Source organism: Patella vulgata, chromosome 3 (genome assembly GCF_932274485.2).
Source record: "Patella vulgata chromosome 3, xgPatVulg1.2, whole genome shotgun sequence".
NCBI classification, from domain to species: domain Eukaryota; kingdom Metazoa; phylum Mollusca; class Gastropoda; family Patellidae; genus Patella; species Patella vulgata.
This window is the reverse complement of record NC_065881.2, coordinates 23,649,117-23,670,425: the sequence shown is the minus strand read 5'-3', so window position 1 is coordinate 23,670,425 and position 21,309 is coordinate 23,649,117. Positions and strand designations below refer to the sequence as shown.

The 21,309-nt window shown below is 34.8% G+C and overlaps 1 protein-coding gene across 3 annotated transcripts; it reads right to left on the bottom strand.

Moving 5' to 3' along the window:
• Positions 1-617: 617 nt before the first annotated feature.
• LOC126816332 (beta-1,4-galactosyltransferase 7) lies at positions 618-20,832 on the bottom strand. Of its 3 annotated transcripts, none has more exons than XM_050542765.2 (6): positions 20,691-20,832; positions 13,304-13,767; positions 11,085-11,310; positions 10,127-10,210; positions 8,334-8,435; positions 618-5,304 (listed from the first exon to the last, which is right to left on the bottom strand). In XM_050542765.2, the coding sequence occupies exons 2-6, from the start codon at positions 13,654-13,656 to the stop codon at positions 5,083-5,085; spliced, it is 987 nt and encodes a 328-aa protein (XP_050398722.1). In that variant the 5' UTR covers positions 13,657-13,767; positions 20,691-20,832; the 3' UTR covers positions 618-5,082. The 3 variants fall into 3 exon arrangements, with proteins under 3 accessions (XP_050398722.1, XP_050398720.1, XP_050398721.1); XM_050542763.2 differs by having other exon boundaries at positions 20,702-20,832; XM_050542764.2 differs by having other exon boundaries at positions 20,706-20,832.
• Between the last annotated feature and the right edge of the window lie 477 nt (positions 20,833-21,309).

The following is a 21,309-nucleotide window of genomic DNA, read 5'->3' as shown; positions in this document are numbered from 1 at the left end:
ATCCAATGTTCCAACCTGGTGGGTTTTCTCTGGGTCCTCCGGTTTCCTCCCACTGCTAAAGACCCCTACGGGCAAGCGAATTATTGAAATAAAATTAAACCATATGTTAGTCCCGAAATGACCTAGTTTGTGTCGAGTGGACATTAAACCCCATTTTCCTCTCTCTGTTTAATCCAATGTTATATAATCTATTTGCGTATGTTTTAGTGTAAAGTATATTGTCCGGAAATGTTCATCAGCCGCTTTAATGAACTTGCAGTTGTGTAAGATCCTAAATGATTGACTGCAATAAAAAAAAAAATTCTTACCCAAGGTAAATTATAATCTATATATATCAAAGAGTCATTCCGGGGATGCTTTGCAAAGTGGGAAAAGTTGAGCAAGATACTCTGTCAAATTCTCCTCTGTTCATTTTGGAATGGGTTAGCACCATTTTTTAACTGATGTTCAAGTATTGTGGAGAAAATATGTACACTTGTAATTGCCAAGTGGTTCCTTCCCAATATTTCAGCCAAACATATTTCAATCTTCTGATTTTAAAACTATAAATTTGAGCTCTTAAAATTGCTAAATTAAATTTCTAATGACCTTTTGCTAGTGAGTGTAACACAATAAAATATATGTAAATATTTATTTGTCAAGTAAACTGATTTAAATATTTCATCTTTTTCTGTGATAATTATGTTGAACAAAAGCCAAACATACAGAATACATTTTAATTGGTACAATCATGGTATGATATATATGATTAGATCTAGCAAATGAAGACACAAATTAACAAATGAATACACTATCTTTTTGAAACTAATCTAATTTGAAACAACTTTAGAAGCCAAACAAAAATTCAATAGAAAAGACAGAAACAAGAATATTTTCATTCATACCAAAAGAATGGTCTGAAAAATAGCTTATCTCTCTCTTACTAAATCAAATGGTGTTTGGGTAACTATATAATGATAATAATTGCAATACAAATTTTAATACTGACTAGATTGTCATTTTTACAGATTTAAATACATGTAAAAGATAGGTTGCCAGGCAACAAAAATACGCCCACAGCAACTAAATTGTCCGGTCAGTCAACAAGAGTTGTAGCATATTTTTTACTTTTGTCGCTAATGAAACATTTATAATACACTCAAATCTGATTAAGAGTAACAATTCATTAAGTAATTATCAGAAAATCATTAGAATTTGTCTGTCCCATGCTAACATTTAGTATACAAAACATTTAATACCATGGATTTAGCTGTTCAAGTTATCAAAAATCATTGAAAATCAATATACTTGTTCGTCTCAAGACCATCAACTCTGTGTATCAATCTAAAGTCAATCGAAACAATGTCAACACGGTGTATAAATATAAAATCATGACCTGATGACCTTAAACACTATGTATAAATTTAAAGTCAATCGGATATTAACTTTAGCCTTTAGAGCGTCCACAAGATTTTTCAAAGTTATCAAGGGCCATAACTCTGGCAGTAAATATCGGAAATTTGTAAAAATCAATGGGCTTCTTCGTCTCATGGCCTTATATACTGTGAATAAACTTAAAGTCAATCGGATATTAACTGTAGCCTCTAGAGCGTCCACAAGATTTTTCAAAGTTATCAAGGGCCATAACTCTGGCAGTAATTATCGGAAATAAGTGAAAATGAATGGGCTTCTTTGTCTCATGGCCTTATATACTGTGAATAAATTTAAAGTCAATCAGATATTAACTGTAGCCTCTATGGTCGGGGGCAACAACAATATAAAACCACATTTCAATGTGGGCATATAAAAACAAAATGAAGAATATCTCAAAGATAACACAATCTTGCATTATTTAAGCCAAATAATAAAGGCAAATACCAACCAAATAAAATGAAAATAAAACAAAGGCATGCGACTCGATGAACGAAGCTAAACTATCCCACAGAAGAATACTACCATTGTAGACTAGAATAACCAGATGCCAAAGACTGCCATTCAATTTGGACTCTTTGCATATTTCACCGAACATAACTAATTTCAAATTAGAGTAAAAACGGAAATGATTGACTGTAAAATCAGTTTATATACATTCATACCCTATTACACTATTATATGCGTTGCGACGCATTTGTGTCCATTTCTAGGTGCCCAAAAAAAGAGATTTAGCTCCTTTAATTGTATCAGTTCATATATTCTTATTGCTATAGCAAGTTAAATTATACAGTTGTTATTTTATTGAATATAAATATAATTAAATAATATATATAAGCTTGTATAAATATATCAATAAAGTATAGAGATATAAAATAAACCAATAAATGTTTAATATTTTGATATCAACAATATTTCAAGGAATAATAGGATAAACATTTTAAATAAAGGTCCACTGTAATTCCTGATATATTTGTCTATCTGTTTCTAGTAGCTTTATGATGTGTTAGTATTATTTCAACAAATGAAACTCAAAGTGGACCTTTATTCAACTCCAATACCACAAGTGCTAATTTCTCAATTATCTATTTATTAGGCTTTTAACTAATTAAAGCACGACCAATAATCTTTAAACTATATAATATATCTACATTCTAAATTTCATACTATTATGGACTGTGTTTAAACTCCACTTATAGTGATGTAATATTAAAAAGTGAATAAATAATTTGTAAAAATGAGACTGAATCCCTCAATGTCTGATTATACAAGAAACACAATATGTTTATATGATAGAAATATAAGTACCTGTAACAGTATAGCAAAGTCCAAAAGGGTCAGTGTGCCCAAGGTTAGATTTGTCGTTGATTCCATAATGTAGTATGGTTTTTGAATGTTTAATACTGAGTAATTCAACATGGCGCCTGAGGGGTTTAATATATTTAGGTTAGTACCAAATAGTTTAATTATATGACAGTCAAGGTTCGGACTAAAATGCCTTGGAAATCGGGAGTGGGAGGCGACTGATATTTGTCTTTCTTTTTTAGATCGAGATGAGATTGTCCGTTGAATTAACTGGACGGTCAACTTTCTACCTCTGGGCGTTCCAACTTTAGATTTATATTTAGCCTCACAGGTGTTACCTCAACATCCTTGTCTATATACCAACCTTTTATTGTTATGACGAGTAACATGTCTCAATCCAACACAATGCATCGTAGTTAGCATAAATATGGACACTAGCACTTTAATCTAAACCATCAGTCATCAAATCTCTGTACAATCCGAGTAAGCAAGCTACCAACCCTGGTAATAAATTCACAAACGCCGCCAAGAGACCAACCCTGGTAACCCCGCCAATTAGTCACCATGGAAACCCTGGGGTTTCTGAATAGTATAAATAAAAAAGCATGCAAAGCGAGACCAATCAGTCAGGCTGAAGAGTTCAATACGAACCAAACTAGTCACTGATACTCAGGGAAAACCAGGTCTTCATAGCCACTCTTATAATATCTGTAACAGTATTAAAGCAAACAGACTGATGTCCAATGCCTGAAACCCAAAATAATTAATTACTTGCAATCAAGCAATCAAACTGTTTTCATTCCCCCTCATTTAGAAGCTTGATTTATTGTGTTCAAAAGTCTTTGGCAATCAAATCGCTTATCTCTGCTTAACCCAAGCAGAAAATACTGATCATCGAACTCAGTCAACAGTCAATACATTCACATACTGTTGAACATCATCTACACCAAGCTTAAACATTCTACCTCAATTAGAAGCAGAGTTATTGTGTCCCAAAAAGTGGGACAGAGATGCAAAAACATCTTTTAATAATATGTAGATTTTAGAAATAGTTGAAAAAAAAAGAAGCATGAAATGAAATGGGGTTAAACGTCCTACTGATCTGCTCCGCTGGAGATAATGAAGACGGGCATACGCCATACAGTGTGCTACAAGGGAAATTTTGCCCGGGCAGCAACACTATGGCCTACACTTATATCGAATTGCATCTGCCAAGGGATCTTTTATGCGCACGCCAATGTATACACAGGACCTCAGTTTTTTGTCTCATCCAAATGACTGGACAGCTGTCCTTATCAGGTCCTCCGTCCTGCAAAACTGACAAGGGGAAACCACGTCGGAAAATCCCGATGAACTTTCTTGGCCAATGCAGGGAAACACGCGACCTCCAGGCTAGCGACCCAGCGTCTTACCCACTTAGCCACCGTGGCTCCCGAAAAATAAGCAAGTATCTATAACATAATAAAGGTTAATAACAAAGTAACAAATAATAGAACATGCATATAGTTAAACATATATATCTATTCTATAAAAATCTTAATGTTTGATTGATACCCACAGTAAGAACCCATTCCATCCTGTTGAATTTCAGGTCTACAAATCCTTATCTGAGATGAATCCACCCATCCATTCAATCGATATAGGTGATACAAATTGTTAGTTTCTAACTAATTTACTCAAATCTGTGAATTTATAACTGATTTACTGAAAAATTGTTAGTTTTAACTAATTAAATGAAAACTGAACATTTGTAAACCTGACGCTTTTCCATGTGTATATACACTATATATATAATACTGATATAATGGATTTGAAAGCAAGTCTAAGCTTATATAAATTCATATCCCTGGCTACATTTAAACTAGACAGGTCTTTTGTTAATTCTAAACAATTGTTACAACATTCTAAACAGTAGTCTCGTAATTAACATGGAACACAGTAAATTCAGAAAACCTTTTCTTAAGTGTAGTGAGTTATCACTGTTTAAAGCTGCCGATCATTTGAGGGATTTTGAAACAACAATATTGTGAACGTCGAATCTCAAAAGGGAATATCATCAATCTAAAAATAGTTAATTCTGATTAGCTACAAAATAGCTACAAGATAAACAAACCAGCACCACCTATATAAGTGTCGGATGGAATTGTTTGATGGGGCCTTTTTAAATACAATTGAATCCAAGTCGAAAAATTATATATACCATTGATATTTTCTTTTCTTAATCAAACAGTAAATAATAAATCTGAGTAGATTTCAGGGTGGATTAGCCGTGAAAAATTAATTATTGTCTACAAAAGGCAAATGATGATCAGCTTTAAATCAAGATAAATGATACAAGATATAATTGCAAGCTTTAATAACATCTTTTCATTTTTTCTTAATTTTGTTTTTGTTTGCTTGACTTTCTTTTAATTTTAGATAAACCTCATGATCTTCTTTCATAAGACACCATGGGGTAAAGTCTAAATCACATTTTAACTTGACATTTATAACTGTTACACAGCCATCATCAATAGTTAATTCATGTTTACTATCCACTGTATAATCAACAGAATTCACTCCTGTTATTTTATCTAATCGTCTTGTTTTCTGAAATAAAGATTAGAGTAATATAAGTTGAAGAAATGAATGTGACTTTAAGGGGTTGGCATAAATGTGTATTGAAATAAATGTGACCTGAAGTGGTTTGTCAAAAATGTGTACTGAAGTTAATGATTAGGAGGGGTTTGACATACAAGTTTATTGAAACAGATGTGTATTGAAACTGATGTGACTGAAGGAGGTTGGCATAGATGTGTATTAAATTAATTTTAACCACTCTATCGTCTGTCCTAACATCATGATAACTAGATATGGCTTTTTTTTATATTCATACACCAGTGGCGTGCTGGGCCCTCCATAGTAGGGTAGACAGACCAAACTTATGGCACTTATTGGGGGCAGGGATATTTGGTTCTTTGGCACATACTAGAATCGAAGAGTAGATGAAAAGGCTGCAGCTGTCCGGGTAATATTTTCCTTGTAGCAGACTGCATGGCATTGCCCTTATTCATTAGGCTGGTTGGCGTAGAAAAGAGATTAAACCTCATTCCATTTGATTTCATTTCTAAACCTGAACTGTTAATCAGATAATTTCAGATTTATTTCATTCCAATCAATGAAATGGCGATTGAGGACAGACGAAAATATCAATTCAAACGAAAGCTAGGTCATTCCTTCAATCTAGTTTACTGTTAATTAAAAGTAGAAACAAGCAATTAACCAACTCAATAAATGTGATTGTTGCTAAAATAAACATTTTATTGTTCTTTTTAACAAGACAATTTGTATTATTTTACGTAGTAATTTCGTGTAATTTTACATACAGTTAAAACAAGACAACAGATGTTTGTGGATGGGTGCCATCATATGATCTGTTTGATACCCTATTCCAAACAAATGGAAATGAAATAAAATGTGATTTACTGGTAATGTCCTACTGTTCTGAAATCTACTGGGCTAATGAATACGGGCATACGCAATACACTCTGCTATGAGGGAAATGAAATGAAATATCTTGCCCGGACATCGCGCTTCTTTAACATTCACATAATGACTGGTCGCTATTCTTTGCCCGTCCTCCTTTGTGCACCCCGTGGCATTTTGGAGCCTCATAAGTAGGGTTGGCATACCAAACTCAGGGCACTTATTGGAGCGGGGAGGGACTTACCCTTAGCAGAAAATGCTCATCTTCAAACGCCTACACCAAGTTTGAACATTCTACCTCAATTAGAAGAAGAGTTATTATGTTCTTGGCCAATCAATTTGCGTATCGTTTTGCTTACTCTGAGCAGAAAATACTCATTAGCGAACTTAGTCAAGGTATTGATGTAGTGAAACTATACACCAAGTTTCATCACTCTCACTCAGTTATTGTGTCCCAAAGCATCAACCAATCAAATCGCTTATCTCTGCTTACCCCAAGCAGAAAATATTCGTCTTCGCACTCCATCAAGGTATTCACATAATAAACACATACACCAAGTTTGAACATTCTACCTCAAATAGAAGCAGAGTTATTGTGTCCCAAAAAGTGTGACGGACAGACAGACAAACCCATTTTAATAGTCCACAGCTTTCTTCAAAAGGCGGGGGGACAACATAATATGTGAAATCTAATCTGGAAGCCATCAGTGAAAATCAGCGCCAGGTTAAGCTAGCTTAAAATTTCACAAGGGCAATTGCCTCAACAGTAAAAAAAAACAAAAACAGGCATATTCTGGTCATTGTTTGTCTTGCACAAATGCAATATGTATGTCGGTAGGGTTAATAGATAGATTTATTTGGCACAACATAATAAATCAATTCATAAATTATTATTTAGAACTAATTTGGGGACCACTTTAACACTAGGGCTCCTGTCTGCACCCTGGTCAGCCCCACCACTTAGTATGTAGAAATTTTTGCCCAACTCCCACACATTTAGATCCAGGGCCAGTTGTTTTCAGTGGTGGATCATCATATAAGTTTTAACTGGTTTCCTGTTCCACTGAGGTTGAGAGCCAACAAGCAAGGAGGATTGATCAGTGATGCATGTACATACATTGAGCGTGATTGGTTTTTAGTTTCGCTGGATCTGTTTGGAACAAGGGAAGGGCAGCAGGAAGAGGGGGGGGGGGCAATCTTGTCAGTGGGGCAATGGAAATATGATGACATTGACGTGGGCATTTCCATGATTATTTGCAGTAATTCTTTCGAATTTCGAGGGCACTTTTTCAGAAGAGAGGGCAGTTTTATGGAAGGAGGATTGATCAGTGATGCATGTACATACATTGAGCGTGATTGGTTTTTAGTTTCGCTGGATCTGTTTGGAACAAGGGAAGGGCAGCAGGAAGAGGGGGGGGGGGGCAATCTTGTCAGTGGGGCAATGGAAATATGATGACATTGACATTTCCATGATTATTTGCAGTAATTCTTTCGAATTTCGAGGGCACTTTTTCAGAAGAGAGGGCAGTTTTATGGAAGGGAGGGCACATAGCGACACATATATCCCAATACCCTGGTAGGAAATCTCATTGGATTCAAGAGTTATCAACCATTTCAGTTTTCTTTGTTTTAGTCTACCCTGCCTAAACGCCTCTATCATACACTATTTAAATATCAAGCAGTTAATCTTTGTTGATTAGTTTGTTTTTTTTACAGGTGTTACGTTTGACAAAAATGCCGATTGACTTGTGGAATTACCTGTATTGTATATAAAATTTTCAGATGCTGAAGCATTTTTTTCTTGTAAAAATATTATTCTATTAACTACAAATACAAAGGTGATACAAAAGAAGAATATCAGTTTGTCAGCTCTGTGAACTGCAAAATAGCATAATACAAATAGCCCCAGAAAGAGTATACAAATCTTGCATTGTGCATGACACCTGTTACAAATGGAGTGACAATTTGGACCAGGATTCCAAAGCTGAAGCTATAACAACATACAATAAATAAATGAAATGAAATAGGGTTTAACGTCCTACAGTTCTGCTCCAATATAATTTTTATTTTAGTTTTTCAAAGTGTATCCAAACTTCTATGAGAATAAGTACCTATTAATGAATTGAAAGCAGAATAATAAACTACTTCTTTACCTCTTTTTGATCAAAGAATCTACTTTTATCTCTGGTTCGACGTCTGTCATGTACATGTTTAAATGTCTGATTACCTGTTGTTATTCCAACTGGTCGTGTGATCTGAAAAAAACAAGTGGTTGCCATGCAAGATTCGCCTAAATTTTGCAAGAGATAAAAAAAAAGTTATTTTCCTACAATAAGGGGTCATAATCCATGATGTTACTGGCTGACATGCTTCAAAATCAAAAGGAACTGAGAAATTTGGGATATAAACATACAGCATATTTCAAGTTACATCAAAATCGGAAATTCGAACTCAACCATCATTAGGATGTAACGGTGATATATTTGAAAGGTTTTTAAAATTAGACAAAAATTGTGACCTATTAAGCAGTGATTATCAATCAGTGTGCCACTGCACAAGATCTTCCTAATTGTGCCGCAAAATTTTGAACAGCACACAAAGAAAATGTGAAAAACCATGTGATCCTAACTGAGTATCTGGTGTCTACTGATAAGTTCATAGCTGCTTTTTTCTTCACTTAGTTTGAGTCATTCTATAATCTATGACTAGTCTCCATCTATGGTTGTATGCTGTTTGACATACCATATTTATATATTTTGCAAAATTCAGATATTTTGCATTTATATTTAGCCAGGTGTGCCAATATTTTTTCATGTGTTCCAAGGTGTGCCGTGCCATGGTAAAAAAAAGGTTGAGGACTACTCCCTCTAGACTGACCACAAGCAAAAAATGTGATTTTTTTTTCGTACAATCAGTGTCCATAATCCAGACAGTTATTCCAAGATCTGTGGTTTATAATAATCACAAATTTCAAGTTTCATCAAAATTGGATAATTATTGTGACCTTTAGTGACCACAAGCTAAAATGGTGATTTTTCGTACAATCAGGGGCCATATCAAAAGGAACTGAGATGTTTGGGACATAAACCTATATTTCAAGTTTTGTCAAAATCGGATAAAAATTGTGACCTGTAGAGTGTAGATGTTGAGCGCAGATTACCCTCCTCAGACAGATTACTCCCGTGCATGCGCGAATCTCCGTCTAATCTGCGCGCGCGAAGTGAACTTTGTCCGGACTAAAATGGATTACCGCGATGACAATCCGCCTAATCTTACTCGGTATTCACTATGGATCAGTGCGTTAGTATTAGTCATTTTAATGATTACATTTTAATGAATTTTGTGACCCTCAGTTAACTGGTCGAGCAAATCGGAGCAAATCGATACGGAAAGAAAAGTATCACCGCATTTGACTACCAGAAAAGAAGCAGTAGAAGGGCTTTTGAGTTATAAAGCAGTTTCCATCGAGAGGTCTATATGACATACTTTGTTAACCTACATACGGGCCTCTAAGACTTCGTTACTAAAGTAACTACGATCGGTCAAACGATTATTACACTACAGCAAATATTTTTGACATTCAGTCACAAGCTAATTATGCAGTGATTTTGAAAATTATTTCACTACAAAGACCACAGGAGGCAGGTCATATATAATATAATATATAATTGTGTCTGACACATTACAATATCTCTAAAAACATCAGGGGGTAATCAGCGCAAAGTTGGCAATCTGTGCACCAGCTTCATAAGCGCAGATTGCAATCTGCGCGTGCGGAGTGCAATCTGCGCCTAACATACACAAACAAAATGTGACCGGATGCTGAATTTTTATTTTATTGTTAGTTCATCAATACTGGAAGGGTAACATATACAACAACTGAACAACAGTATATTTAATGGAATTTATAGTTATAATACTAGTATATAATTCTGTATTAACAAACCGTAATGCCAAGTTTCTTCATACGAACAAAAAACTCATCATCTTCAAGACCCCAACCCCAATATTTATTAGATAAACCATTTAACTAAGGAATAAAGGAAAATCATTAGGCTATTATACATACAAATATAACCAATATCTTTAATTAAATGATGAATATAAAATTACTTAGTGAGATTATGGATATTATCAGTAGCCTACCATCAAACTGTTCTTAGTGTCACGTTTACCTTACAATAACTGATACCTGACAGCAGCAAGATATACATATATGCAACACTGTAATAATAACTTATTTAATAAGGTATAATGAATATTCATAGTAGAATCAGTTTCTGTTATGTCGTCTGTATACCTGAACCCAAACTTCCTCAGACTTTACATTTGCACTTATATCTAGGCATCTCTAAAGGTGAACAGTGTAAAATATCAAGTCAAGTGATATCTACAACAATCACAATCTAAAGGAGTTTCAACATGCATTATTTCCAACATATTTGTTAAGATGAAGTCTGTAGCGAGGTGGACATAATTCATAACATAAAGGGGCTTCATCTTTTTTGCGTTACCTCTCGGTCAAATTAATTAGTAATTTGGGTTGATCCAATCTGTTACTTCTACTAGAATTATGGGCCAAGATCTGTACGATTAATAATTTGTTTTAAAAATTATTTTAAAAATTAAGTAATCTCGATTTCATTTTTGGCTTACTGTATCAACAGTGGGGCACAAATTAGGAAATATTTTAACACTGTCACCCGCTGTATCAATATGTATAGATAAATTTTCAATGAAGAGAATTTGTAATCCCACAATCAATTTAACATATAAAATTCAATGAAGTTGAATATTTGTTTTTTATTCCCAATTTCAGAGAGGGTTAGACCTTTTAGACATTCTACTCTTTAATACGATTAATCAGAAATCTCTTCTTTAAATCTACTGTTTATGATACTAACCTTTTCAAAATCACTGCCTTTCACTAATAGAATGCCACCAACAAACTTTTTGTAATGATATAAGGGATGTAACTCGGGTGCTGCAACATGAAAAGCTCCATTTTCAGGATAACTATAGCTCAGTGCTGGATTTAAAGGAAGAAGGTCAACATCATGCATAGCTATATAATCACATTGTGATTTACTTTCTAAAAAACCTATGTTGATCAAGGAAGCTCGATTAAATCTAAAAAAGAAGAATATTACAAATTGTAAAGCAAATGACAAAAAATGAAAAAAATAATTTTGTCCAATTCGTCTAAAAAACCTTTTTCTGCTGAACATTATATGGGGGGGGGGGGGAGGTATTGGACCGGCCATGGAGCCTGGAATGGGCTGGTATAATAGACTTTCTTGGCTAGGTTTGGGCCGGAATTCGGAATCCTGCAATGGGGATTCTGAATTTCATTCGAAAATATCATCGGATTCACCCAACACTGTCGCCCGCAAATTAACTAATTATTAAGTCACCTGCACCCTGTTTGTGGGTATACGCCAGAAACGTCTGCCGATGGTTCGTTACTCCAAAATAAATTCAATTTTAAGGCCTCAGCAAAATTTGATGATAGCTGGTCTTGAAGATACAATGATAATACGTTAATTAATAATATGACGATATGGTAATTTCACTGGTTGATGGTTGTAAATTATTTGCATGTCAGGGTTTTGGCCTAAATTAATCGATTTATCAGATATATTGTTTGACAGAGATTATAATCAGATATGCCACCAAATCGCATATTTGGAGTTCATTTTTCAAAATTTTCATGGGGGGGAGCCCCCAGTCCCCCCCATCCGGGCTCCGAGGTCAGTAAAAGGGGCCGCTCCGATACGGGGGCCCGGGCTGGTTCCCGGCCCCAACCCGCCCCTGTTTTCTAGCGACAGTCATTCACAGTATAAAAGTGAAATACATTTCGTAACTATCCATTAAAACGATCTAAGCAGCTCGAGTACTTTTAGATGACAATTTTTGAGTATGAAATGAGTAGGTATCTGTAACTGCTCATGAATAATAACACCGGAGAGAAATAACTTAGGCAGATTTTGTTACCTTACTGTGGATAGAAAAATGCAAACCAAATTACATCACCAAAATGTATCCATAATTTTGGCGGATCCATTAACCCTTTCACTGCGTATACCCGGTAGTACCGGGTATTATAAAATGTCGGTAAAATGCGCGTACCCGGTATTACCGTGTACTCAGTAAAGCCCTCGCTAAAATTAGTACCGTAACTGCAAGTGCCATCTATGGTATTTTCTATACACTAGAACATATTTCCACGTGTTTCAAAGCGTCAAACCGTAAAATGGCGGAGAGCATAGTGACAACGTAGACGATGCACTCTCCACGAAGTCGTGAATGACGTCTTGCTGACCAACACGTGGACAATTTCGAGGCGGGTGATACACATAATTCGTTTCCAGTTACTTGATAATGATAGTAGTCAGGACAGTGATTGGTATTATGAAGTGTGTGATTTGTTGCGCGACGTTCCGCCCATGGCTATAGCTATGTCTCCCGTGCATGATGAACAAGCCCAATGTGAACACGATAACCCTGTGTCTGCAGTAGATTCTGACAATAATTCTGATGTTGATAATAATGCTGGCCTGCTGGATCGTAAAAGACGTAGGCAATTCCTGAGTCCCGAACGTGTAGATCTATTGACTGACTATATTGATAATGATATGGGACTTGGGGATGAAAGTGAAAGTAAAAACAAGGTATTGCAATCCGCCCGTGGTCATGGCAGCGGGAGACGTGATGCGCGTGTTCGTGGCGGCATTGCTCATGGCTGCTATTGATATTTTTATTCATTTTATATATCTTTATCAAAATCCAGTGAAAAAAACAATATCTTTTAAGTATTTCATGAGAAATGAGTGAGAAATGAGAAATCCAAAATGGCCGCCATGACGTCACGTGACTACATTATTATGCAAATTTCCAAAATTCGATTTTTTTCTCTTAGCCCAACCTCATGCCCATCCCAACAGACAAAAAGATTTTTCATAAAAGCTTCCATAAGTACTGCTTGGCATTCAGTTCCAACCTCCCTTTTTTCCTCAAAAAAGGGTCTAGCACAGGCAGTGGATTTACGTCTAGCATTGAAAGGGTTAAACATTTGAAATAAGTTAATCTTGTTGATCAAAAAAGAAATAATCTTATAAATTACCTATAATTATCTATTTGGTTTATTGCAAATATTTTGTGGTGAACTTTTTGTGCATTTAAAAACTTTGTCATATGGGGAACAAAGTCCATAAGTTCTTCAAATCTATCACGAAATGGAACTATAACAGCTAACCTATGACCAGTAGCTGGAGATTCATCTTCATGTTTATTAATCACATTTTTAGTTTCTTCCCTAACAACATTTTCACCTTTGTCATCTTTTACTTCTCTGGTATTTTTTTGTTCTTGTATTGGATAAAGGGCAAGAAAACATGATCCAATTATTGTCAACATTAAAATGAAGAACAGAAAAAGTCTGTATTTGTAGAACACTCTTCGAAGAACTCTTGCCATCCATTAATTTAAACTTCCACACACTTGGTGATGTTTTGTCTTTTAAATCTCTTTATTCTTATAGTGAGTCATTCCATTTAACTAAGTTTCTTTCTTAATTAAAGATCACACCTGAAAGTAGAATAAAAGTTCTAATAAAGCTTAGATTCACTGATCATCATTTCAGAAAACTTGAATCCTTTGCAGAATCTTCAATGGTGTGGAAGTTGAATCACTATAAGGGATATCACTAATATCAGTCATAAAATGGTTCAATTCTGTTCGGTATTATAAAGGTAGGATGAATAGAAAAGTCAAGACAATAAACATTCAAAATGCACAATCGGTATCAGCAACTTTCAAGGTGTAAACTAAATCTTCCGATACATTGATGACATAACCACTATCTGTGATAACAAGCATAAAACTGAAATATATACGCTACTGAATTAGAACTACCAGCTGCAAACTGTTCTGGACATGGATATAAATATAAATAACAGTAAATTTAATATCAGTATGCTCGACAAAACAAAGTTATGAAACACATCACTTAATAGTAACATACCAGATGTCACTCTATATACATGTAATGTGTTCTATTCTATTTTTAACAATATGTTACGATAAAGAACTATTTATTTCTAGAATTGAATAAGATCTTTTTATTTTAAATGCACTGCTAAGGGTGGTACACATAAACGTCTTTTGAAAGAAATTTCGGAACTTTCATTTCTTCAACATACCAAGTTTGACATTTCTTACATAAATGAAATAAAATGAAATGGGGTTTAATGTCCCACTGTTCTGCTCCGACCGGGTTAATGACGACGAGCATATGCCATACAGTGTGCAATGAGGGAAATTTTGCCCTGGCAGTGGCACTATGACCTACTCTTATATCAATTTCCTACTGCCAAGGGATCTTCTATGTGCACGCCAATGTATAGACGGGGTTCTCAGTTTTTCATCCCATCCAAACAACTAGACAGCTGTCCTTGTCAGGCCAACGTCTGTTACAAATAGCTGATTATATTTTGTGTAATGATATATTTGAATAACATCTATTTTGTTCCTAAATTGTTAAAGATGCAATGTGTAACACTTTAGCAGTTCTTGCTAAAAAAGTTCCAAAATAGATAATTCAAAATTAATATACTGAAAATTCAAATTACTGTATTCAGAAATGAACTATAATTTAAACACAGGTACATCTGTCATGTGTCTTCTACATTGTCAAAATATCAGGTGAATAACAGGATATGGGGTCTGGAGTCAAGGCTAATCTGTTATTAATTGCATTAGAAGAAATCTGGGCATATAAAAGCGCAAGACTTCGGCTCTACAAAATAGACACCATGTAGATTATTTAGACACGATTGGTGGGTTCTTTAGGACACACCATTGAGATTGAAGAGACACCATCTGGATTCATTAGTCCCTGTTGATTCGCAGGAGAGCCATGATGAAGTGGGTTCTGTCAGTAGTGAGGTTGAGACAGACTAAAAGGCATGTTAATTTTATGTAGTCTATGCTTGTAACCATGTATCCTGCTTCTGACATATAAAGTTGTATCCAAGAAACTGTTGTATTGTTGTATCTGATAACAATATAGTTAGCTGTTGAAAATACGTACACAACAATAGATTTTAAAGTTAAGTCCTAACAGAAGACAATTATAACAAGTAAACAGTGAGGCTGATGTCCCCCGCTGAAATCCAAAAATAAATGACACATATTAATTAATTGCACATGTATCTTTTTCAGAAGTATCGAGCAATCAAACTGATTATCAACACTAAGTTTCATCACTCTCCAACAGTAAGAATCAAAGCTATCCTGTTCCAAAGTATTGACCAATGAAATAGCTTGTCTCTGCTTAGCTTTAGCGGGAAATGTTAATCATTGAACTCAGTCAGGAGTCTTGACTCAAGACATTCACCTAATTAACATCTACCTCAATTAAACGCAGAGTTGTTATGTTCAAAAGTCTTGACTAATCAAATTGCTTCTTGCTCCTTAAGACTTAGCAGAAGATTCTCATCCTCGAACTTTGTCAAGGTAATGATATAATGAATCTATACCCGGAGTTTCATCGCTCTCACCTATTTAGAATCAAAGTTTTTGCGTTCCAAATTCTCAAACACTCAAATTCCTTATCTCTGCTTAGCTTTAGTGAAAAATAGACACCTACACCAAGTTTGAACATTCTACCTCAATTAGAAGGAGAATTATTGTCTTCCAAAGTCTCGACCAATCAGATAGAAGTCTCTACTTTGCCTATACAGAGAATGCTCAGCATCGAACTTTGTTTTAAGTTATTAATGTAATTGAACTATACATCAAGTTTCACCACTATCACTCAATTAGAATCAACGATGTCGAGCTCCAAAGACTCAACCAATCATATTGCTTATCACTCTGCTTAGCCTGAGCCGAAAATGCTCATTATCAACTTATTCAAGGTATTGATGTGATGTCACTTTACACCAAGTTTCATCACTCGGACTTAATTATAACCAAAGCATCAACCTATCAAATTGCTTATCTATCGCAGCTTACTGTAAGCAGACAATGCTCAACTTTGAACTCCATCTAGGCATTCACCTAATGAACACCTACAACAAGTTTGAACATTCTACCTCAATTAGAAGGAGAGTTATTGTGTTCCAAAGTCTTGACCAATCAAATTGCTTATCCTTATGCTTACCCTGAGCAGAAAATGTTCATTATCGAACTTAGTCATGGTACTGATGTCATGAAACTATACACCAAACTTCATCACTCTCACTGAATTAGAACTAAAGTTAAAGTTATCGTGTCCCTAAGCATCAACCAATCAAATTGCTTATCTCTGATTACCCTAAGCAGAAAAGTCTTATCTTCGAACTCCATCAAGGCATTGCCATTCACCTAATGAACACCAACACCAGGTTTGAACATTTTACCTCAATTAGAAGGTGAGTTATTGTGTTCCAAAGTCTTGACCAATCAAATTACTTATCCTTATGCTTACCCTGAGCAAAAAATGCTCATTATCGAACTTAGTCATGGGACTGATATCATGAAACTATATACCAAACTTCATCACTCTCACTTAATCAGAACTAAATTAAAACTTATCGTGACAGACAGACAGACAGACAGTCCAGACAGACAGGCGGGGGACAATAAGATCCATGCAAGAGACAAATCTAGGCGATCATCAGGCTAACAAAGATGTGTAGCAGGAGAATATGTCACACTTTGGATGTGGTATACCATTCAAAACTTTGTATCAAATTAAATTTAACATAGTGCATCAAAGAATAATTCATTAGGCTTGACCCATTTAGTTACTTCAACACTATTAAAAGTATACGAACCGTCCTTGCCAGACAAATATCTTCCATTTATTATTCTTAAACCTGTTGCCAAGGACACATTTTTAATAATTCTCTACCAAAACTATTTATAGTTTTATCCATATTGTTTCTCAACATCAGGATTATAAACAATTACTGTATATTAGATAATAGCTTATCCACTATTTCATTTAGTTTATCTTATCATAGGCCACAAAATCTTATTTAATAGATGTACGAGTATTAAGATTACCAACAGTAATAATAGCCTACTCATCTCCATGTCCACAATGAACAAAGATCAAGTTTTGATTATGATGTTTAGATGAGCTCTGCTCAAAATGATTAAGAGTCATTAACCATACGTTATGCAAGAGCTAAATCTACCTACTGTAGGTCTTTCTTTAGGCCTGAAATGTTATCTAAATTATTAATTAGACATTGATTAACGTATCCAGACCATAATCAACTCTGATGCTATCCCTAGCCTGCGATATTTACTGGATTTGAATACTTTTTGTGATGGATGATTTAACTACAAAATGGATAATTCAGACTTTAGTTTGTATCATACCGATCTTAGTAAAGATGATAGAGGCTAGGCCTAAAATTCAACCGCTGATATCTCCATTCAGACAGAGTGGAGAATTGCAGCCTTTCATTTTGGATTTTTTGGACTGACTGTTTTTCAAAATTCGGAAATTCGCTCAATTAGTTTTAGCATTAGAGATTTTCAGAAGTTTTCTTCAGCATTTTTTCGACATTCAAGATGGCGTATCTCCGTTACTATTTGAGGTATCAAGCTGAAACTTGGTAGGGATAAGAAACACATTGATGCAAAATGGCATATTGAAAGTTTTTGTAACGGCTTCTGGAAACTACCGAGGCCTTCCAATTTTTCCCAAACATGAATAGTTCTCTCCATTTTAAAAACTGTCTAACCTCGTGGGTTTTCTTCGGGTTCTTCGGTTTCCTCCCACTGCTAAAGGTCCCTACGCGCAAGCGAATCACTGAAATAAAATTGAACCATATGTTAGTCCCAAAATAATCTAGTTTGCGACGGATGGATGTTAAACCTCATTTCTCTCTCCATTTTAAAAATAGACTATTGTGGTATTAGCCCCAGATATTATCTTTTTTTTTCAGAGACCCTGTTCGATAAGATTTTCAACCGTTTGGCTGTCATATCAAATTTTACAAAAAGCCTTCAAATCGATATTCAGCCACTATTTCGATTCTGATTTTTGAAAACTTTTTTGTTTGTTTTGAACTGAGCTGATTTTTTAATTTCGATTTCATTTACTTCCAGTGTCTCTCTGAAATTTTTGGGACTCTAATCCGACTATCGCTGGTGACCTAGCCGTTCAATGAACCTTGACCTTAGCATATATGCTAACAACTAATATCAAAAAGTTTGGACTTGAAGTGTAACTTCTGGTATTATTAAAAGTTCAAAATGACAGGTTTTTTCCACTTTAATAGTTATTGGATGTTACTATGCTCAATAGTTTAAAGGAGCTAAGTCGCTAATATTTGGGACCTAGAAATTGACACAAAGGGGTCGCAACGCATACAATAATGTAATATGAATGTATAAGCTTATAAATTGATTTACATTCAATCGTTTCTGTTTTTACTGTAATTTCTAATCAGTTAGGTTCGGCAACATACGCCAGTATTCTCAATCGAATTTCAATCTCTATCTTCTGGTTATTCCAGTCTACGCCGATAGTATTTATTGGGCATGCTCTCCAGATAAGAATATGGCGTCACCAGTTGACATGACTTGTGGAATATGCCTAGCCTCGTTTTTCGAGTCCCTTATTACACATAGCACTGAAACGCATTATGATACACGATTCGTGTACCAATTGTAAAATGTTTATTTTGTCTTAAATATTGGATATCAGAAGGCCATCTTTTCCCGGTAAGATCACAACATCAATGTTGATTTAAACTGACAAATAAATCGTGTTTTCAATGTCGAAGATTTTGGATGATATTGAGTTAGAGACTTAGCTACTTTAAGGTGTAACTGTATTGTTGGCGTGGCAAGGTGTGACCTGACATGACCTGACGTACGAAACATGTCAGTACTCACACCGGTACCCCTTTCTAAACTGTGTGCATTTCTCCAGTCTAGCTCTTGAAATGCAGATGAAATAACAGATCCCTCCCAAAAATTGTTGTACACTTGAACACACCTGACATATGAAATGAACACATTTTTAGGGTTTCACATTGCGTATCTTGTGTGAAGCACTATTATTGTTTTTGTTAAGATTATTATTAGGGTTTCAATTTCGATTTCATTTTTGCGCCATTTCGATTTAAAGGTGAAAAATGGTGTAAAATTGAGCTATTTACAACCCATTCAGGCGTTTCATATTTTAAAATATTTCTTTGTGACTTTCATAAACTTGTAGCATTAATTCATACGAAGAGAATCTATCTCAAAATTAGTTTGTAATATGAGCAGTTGCCAAGAAATGGTCAATTTTGCAAGTGTCGCTTTTTATGCTATTTTGCCTGTAAAAGAGTCAATTATTATTGGATTTTCATAAAACTGATAACATTTGATGCGTAATGTCAATTGTGACTAGGTCAAACCAATTTAAAATTTTCAATATCATCGGAAATGATGTAATTTGGCCAAAAACTATATTTATAGCTTTCGAAACAAATAATTTATTCAGATGAGTCATATTTCTTATTTGTTTAAAATTTGGATATTTGATTCCAATCAACTAATAGAATGAACCCATGGGATCATATAGATATCACAAAATGGTTTCTAACTTGTTCAGTTGCGGAGAAATAGGCGATTTTCAACAGGTCACTTTCAAGGTTTTTGGTCCATAAAAGTGTCAATTATTATTCGATTTTCAGAAAATTTTCACTGTGTGATACCTAATGCCATTTACAATTTCATGTAAGTAATTTAAGATTTTCATTATCACCGGAAGTAACATCAATTTGGCAAAAACTGTATTTTCAGCCTTCAAAACAGGTATTTTATTCAAATGAGTCTGATTTGTAATGTTTTTAAAACTATGATATTTGATTCCAATCAACAAATAGATTGAACCCATACGTTCAAAAATGGTTTCTAACTTGTACGGTTGCAGAGAAATAGACAGTTTTCTACACATCACTTTTCAAGGTTTTTGGTCAATAAAAGTGGCAATTATTATTCGATTTACATAAAATTTTCACCATGTGATGCCTTATGCCATTTCTGATTTCATAAAACTAATTTAACATTTTCATTATCACCAGAAGTAATGTAATTTTGTCAGGATCACTTACATGTAACAAATGTATACAATGAATTGATATTGCTGGATTTGGTTGATTCTGCGTACATTTTACTTGATGTGTGCAATGCTTATATGGAAACCTGTTTAATGGTTTCATCGGTACCGGTAGTGACATATATGTTCACGGGTAACAGGGCACCGGAGAAACCCGTCATTACTGGATCGCAGTTCTAGTTATTTATTATTATTACCAAGCGGCAAATTAACCGAGTGATCTATTCTTATTTAAATTAAATTTAAAGAGGCGAAGTTAAAGTTAGGCCTATGGCCATAGCCATAGGGCCTAGGCATATATCACTCTCACAAGTCTCACCAGCAAGAAGAAAGAACTCAGAAGACAATATAAATTAAATTATAAATCGCATGAATATAACTAATTTTTAATAACAACCTCTGGCTCACCTACTTCCAGAAATTCCAAGTATTGGTCTACTTAGAGCAAAATAGTTTTCATGAGAGTTGGCTGCATACATAGACAAATAAGCTTATTATTATACCAAAACTGTTTCAAACTTGACGATATGTCAAACCCAGGATATCGGGCAGGAAATGTAATTAAGGGGAGGTAAATCTGATTTTGTGCTGTATGGACTAAGACTAGTAATTATTCCAGATTTGTTTAAACTGCAGAAACATGTGAGGTATATAGGACTAAGACTAGTAATTATTTCCCCTTATTTCATGATGGACGAATGTAGTGCGAGTTATAAATAGACAATTTTTCCCTTAATTTTTTTCTCCCCTCTTCCTGCATTTTTGGGTTGACTTTTTGGTCTAGAATTGGAGAAAAGGGATCAAATTTGCAATTTCATAGCAGTTTTGGGTAATACTGATGATATTACAGCGGAGGGATAGGGGGTGTAAAGTGTCTTTCTGCAGAGCAGTCATTGTGTCGGAAGTGAGATTTTCACCCCAGTCAACTTCAAATCCGTGTAGCAAAAAATCTAAATGGTCAACCCCCTACAAAATTATGATGAGGAGATTGCCAAATGTTGTCCCCATTGTGCCTA

Excerpts from the sequence above, each read along its gene's own strand:
- LOC126816332 (XM_050542765.2), bottom strand. The coding sequence starts at position 13,656 with ATGGCAAGAGTTCTTCGAAGAGTGTTCTACAAATACAGACTTTTTCTG. Across the intron at positions 8,436-10,126 it reads TGAAGAAACTTGGCATTACG|ATCACACGACCAGTTGGAAT; the intron begins GTTTGTTAATAC and ends TGTTTTTTTCAG. Across the intron at positions 5,305-8,333 it reads GATTCTTTGATCAAAAAGAG|AAAACAAGACGATTAGATAA; the intron begins GTAAAGAAGTAG and ends TCTTTATTTCAG.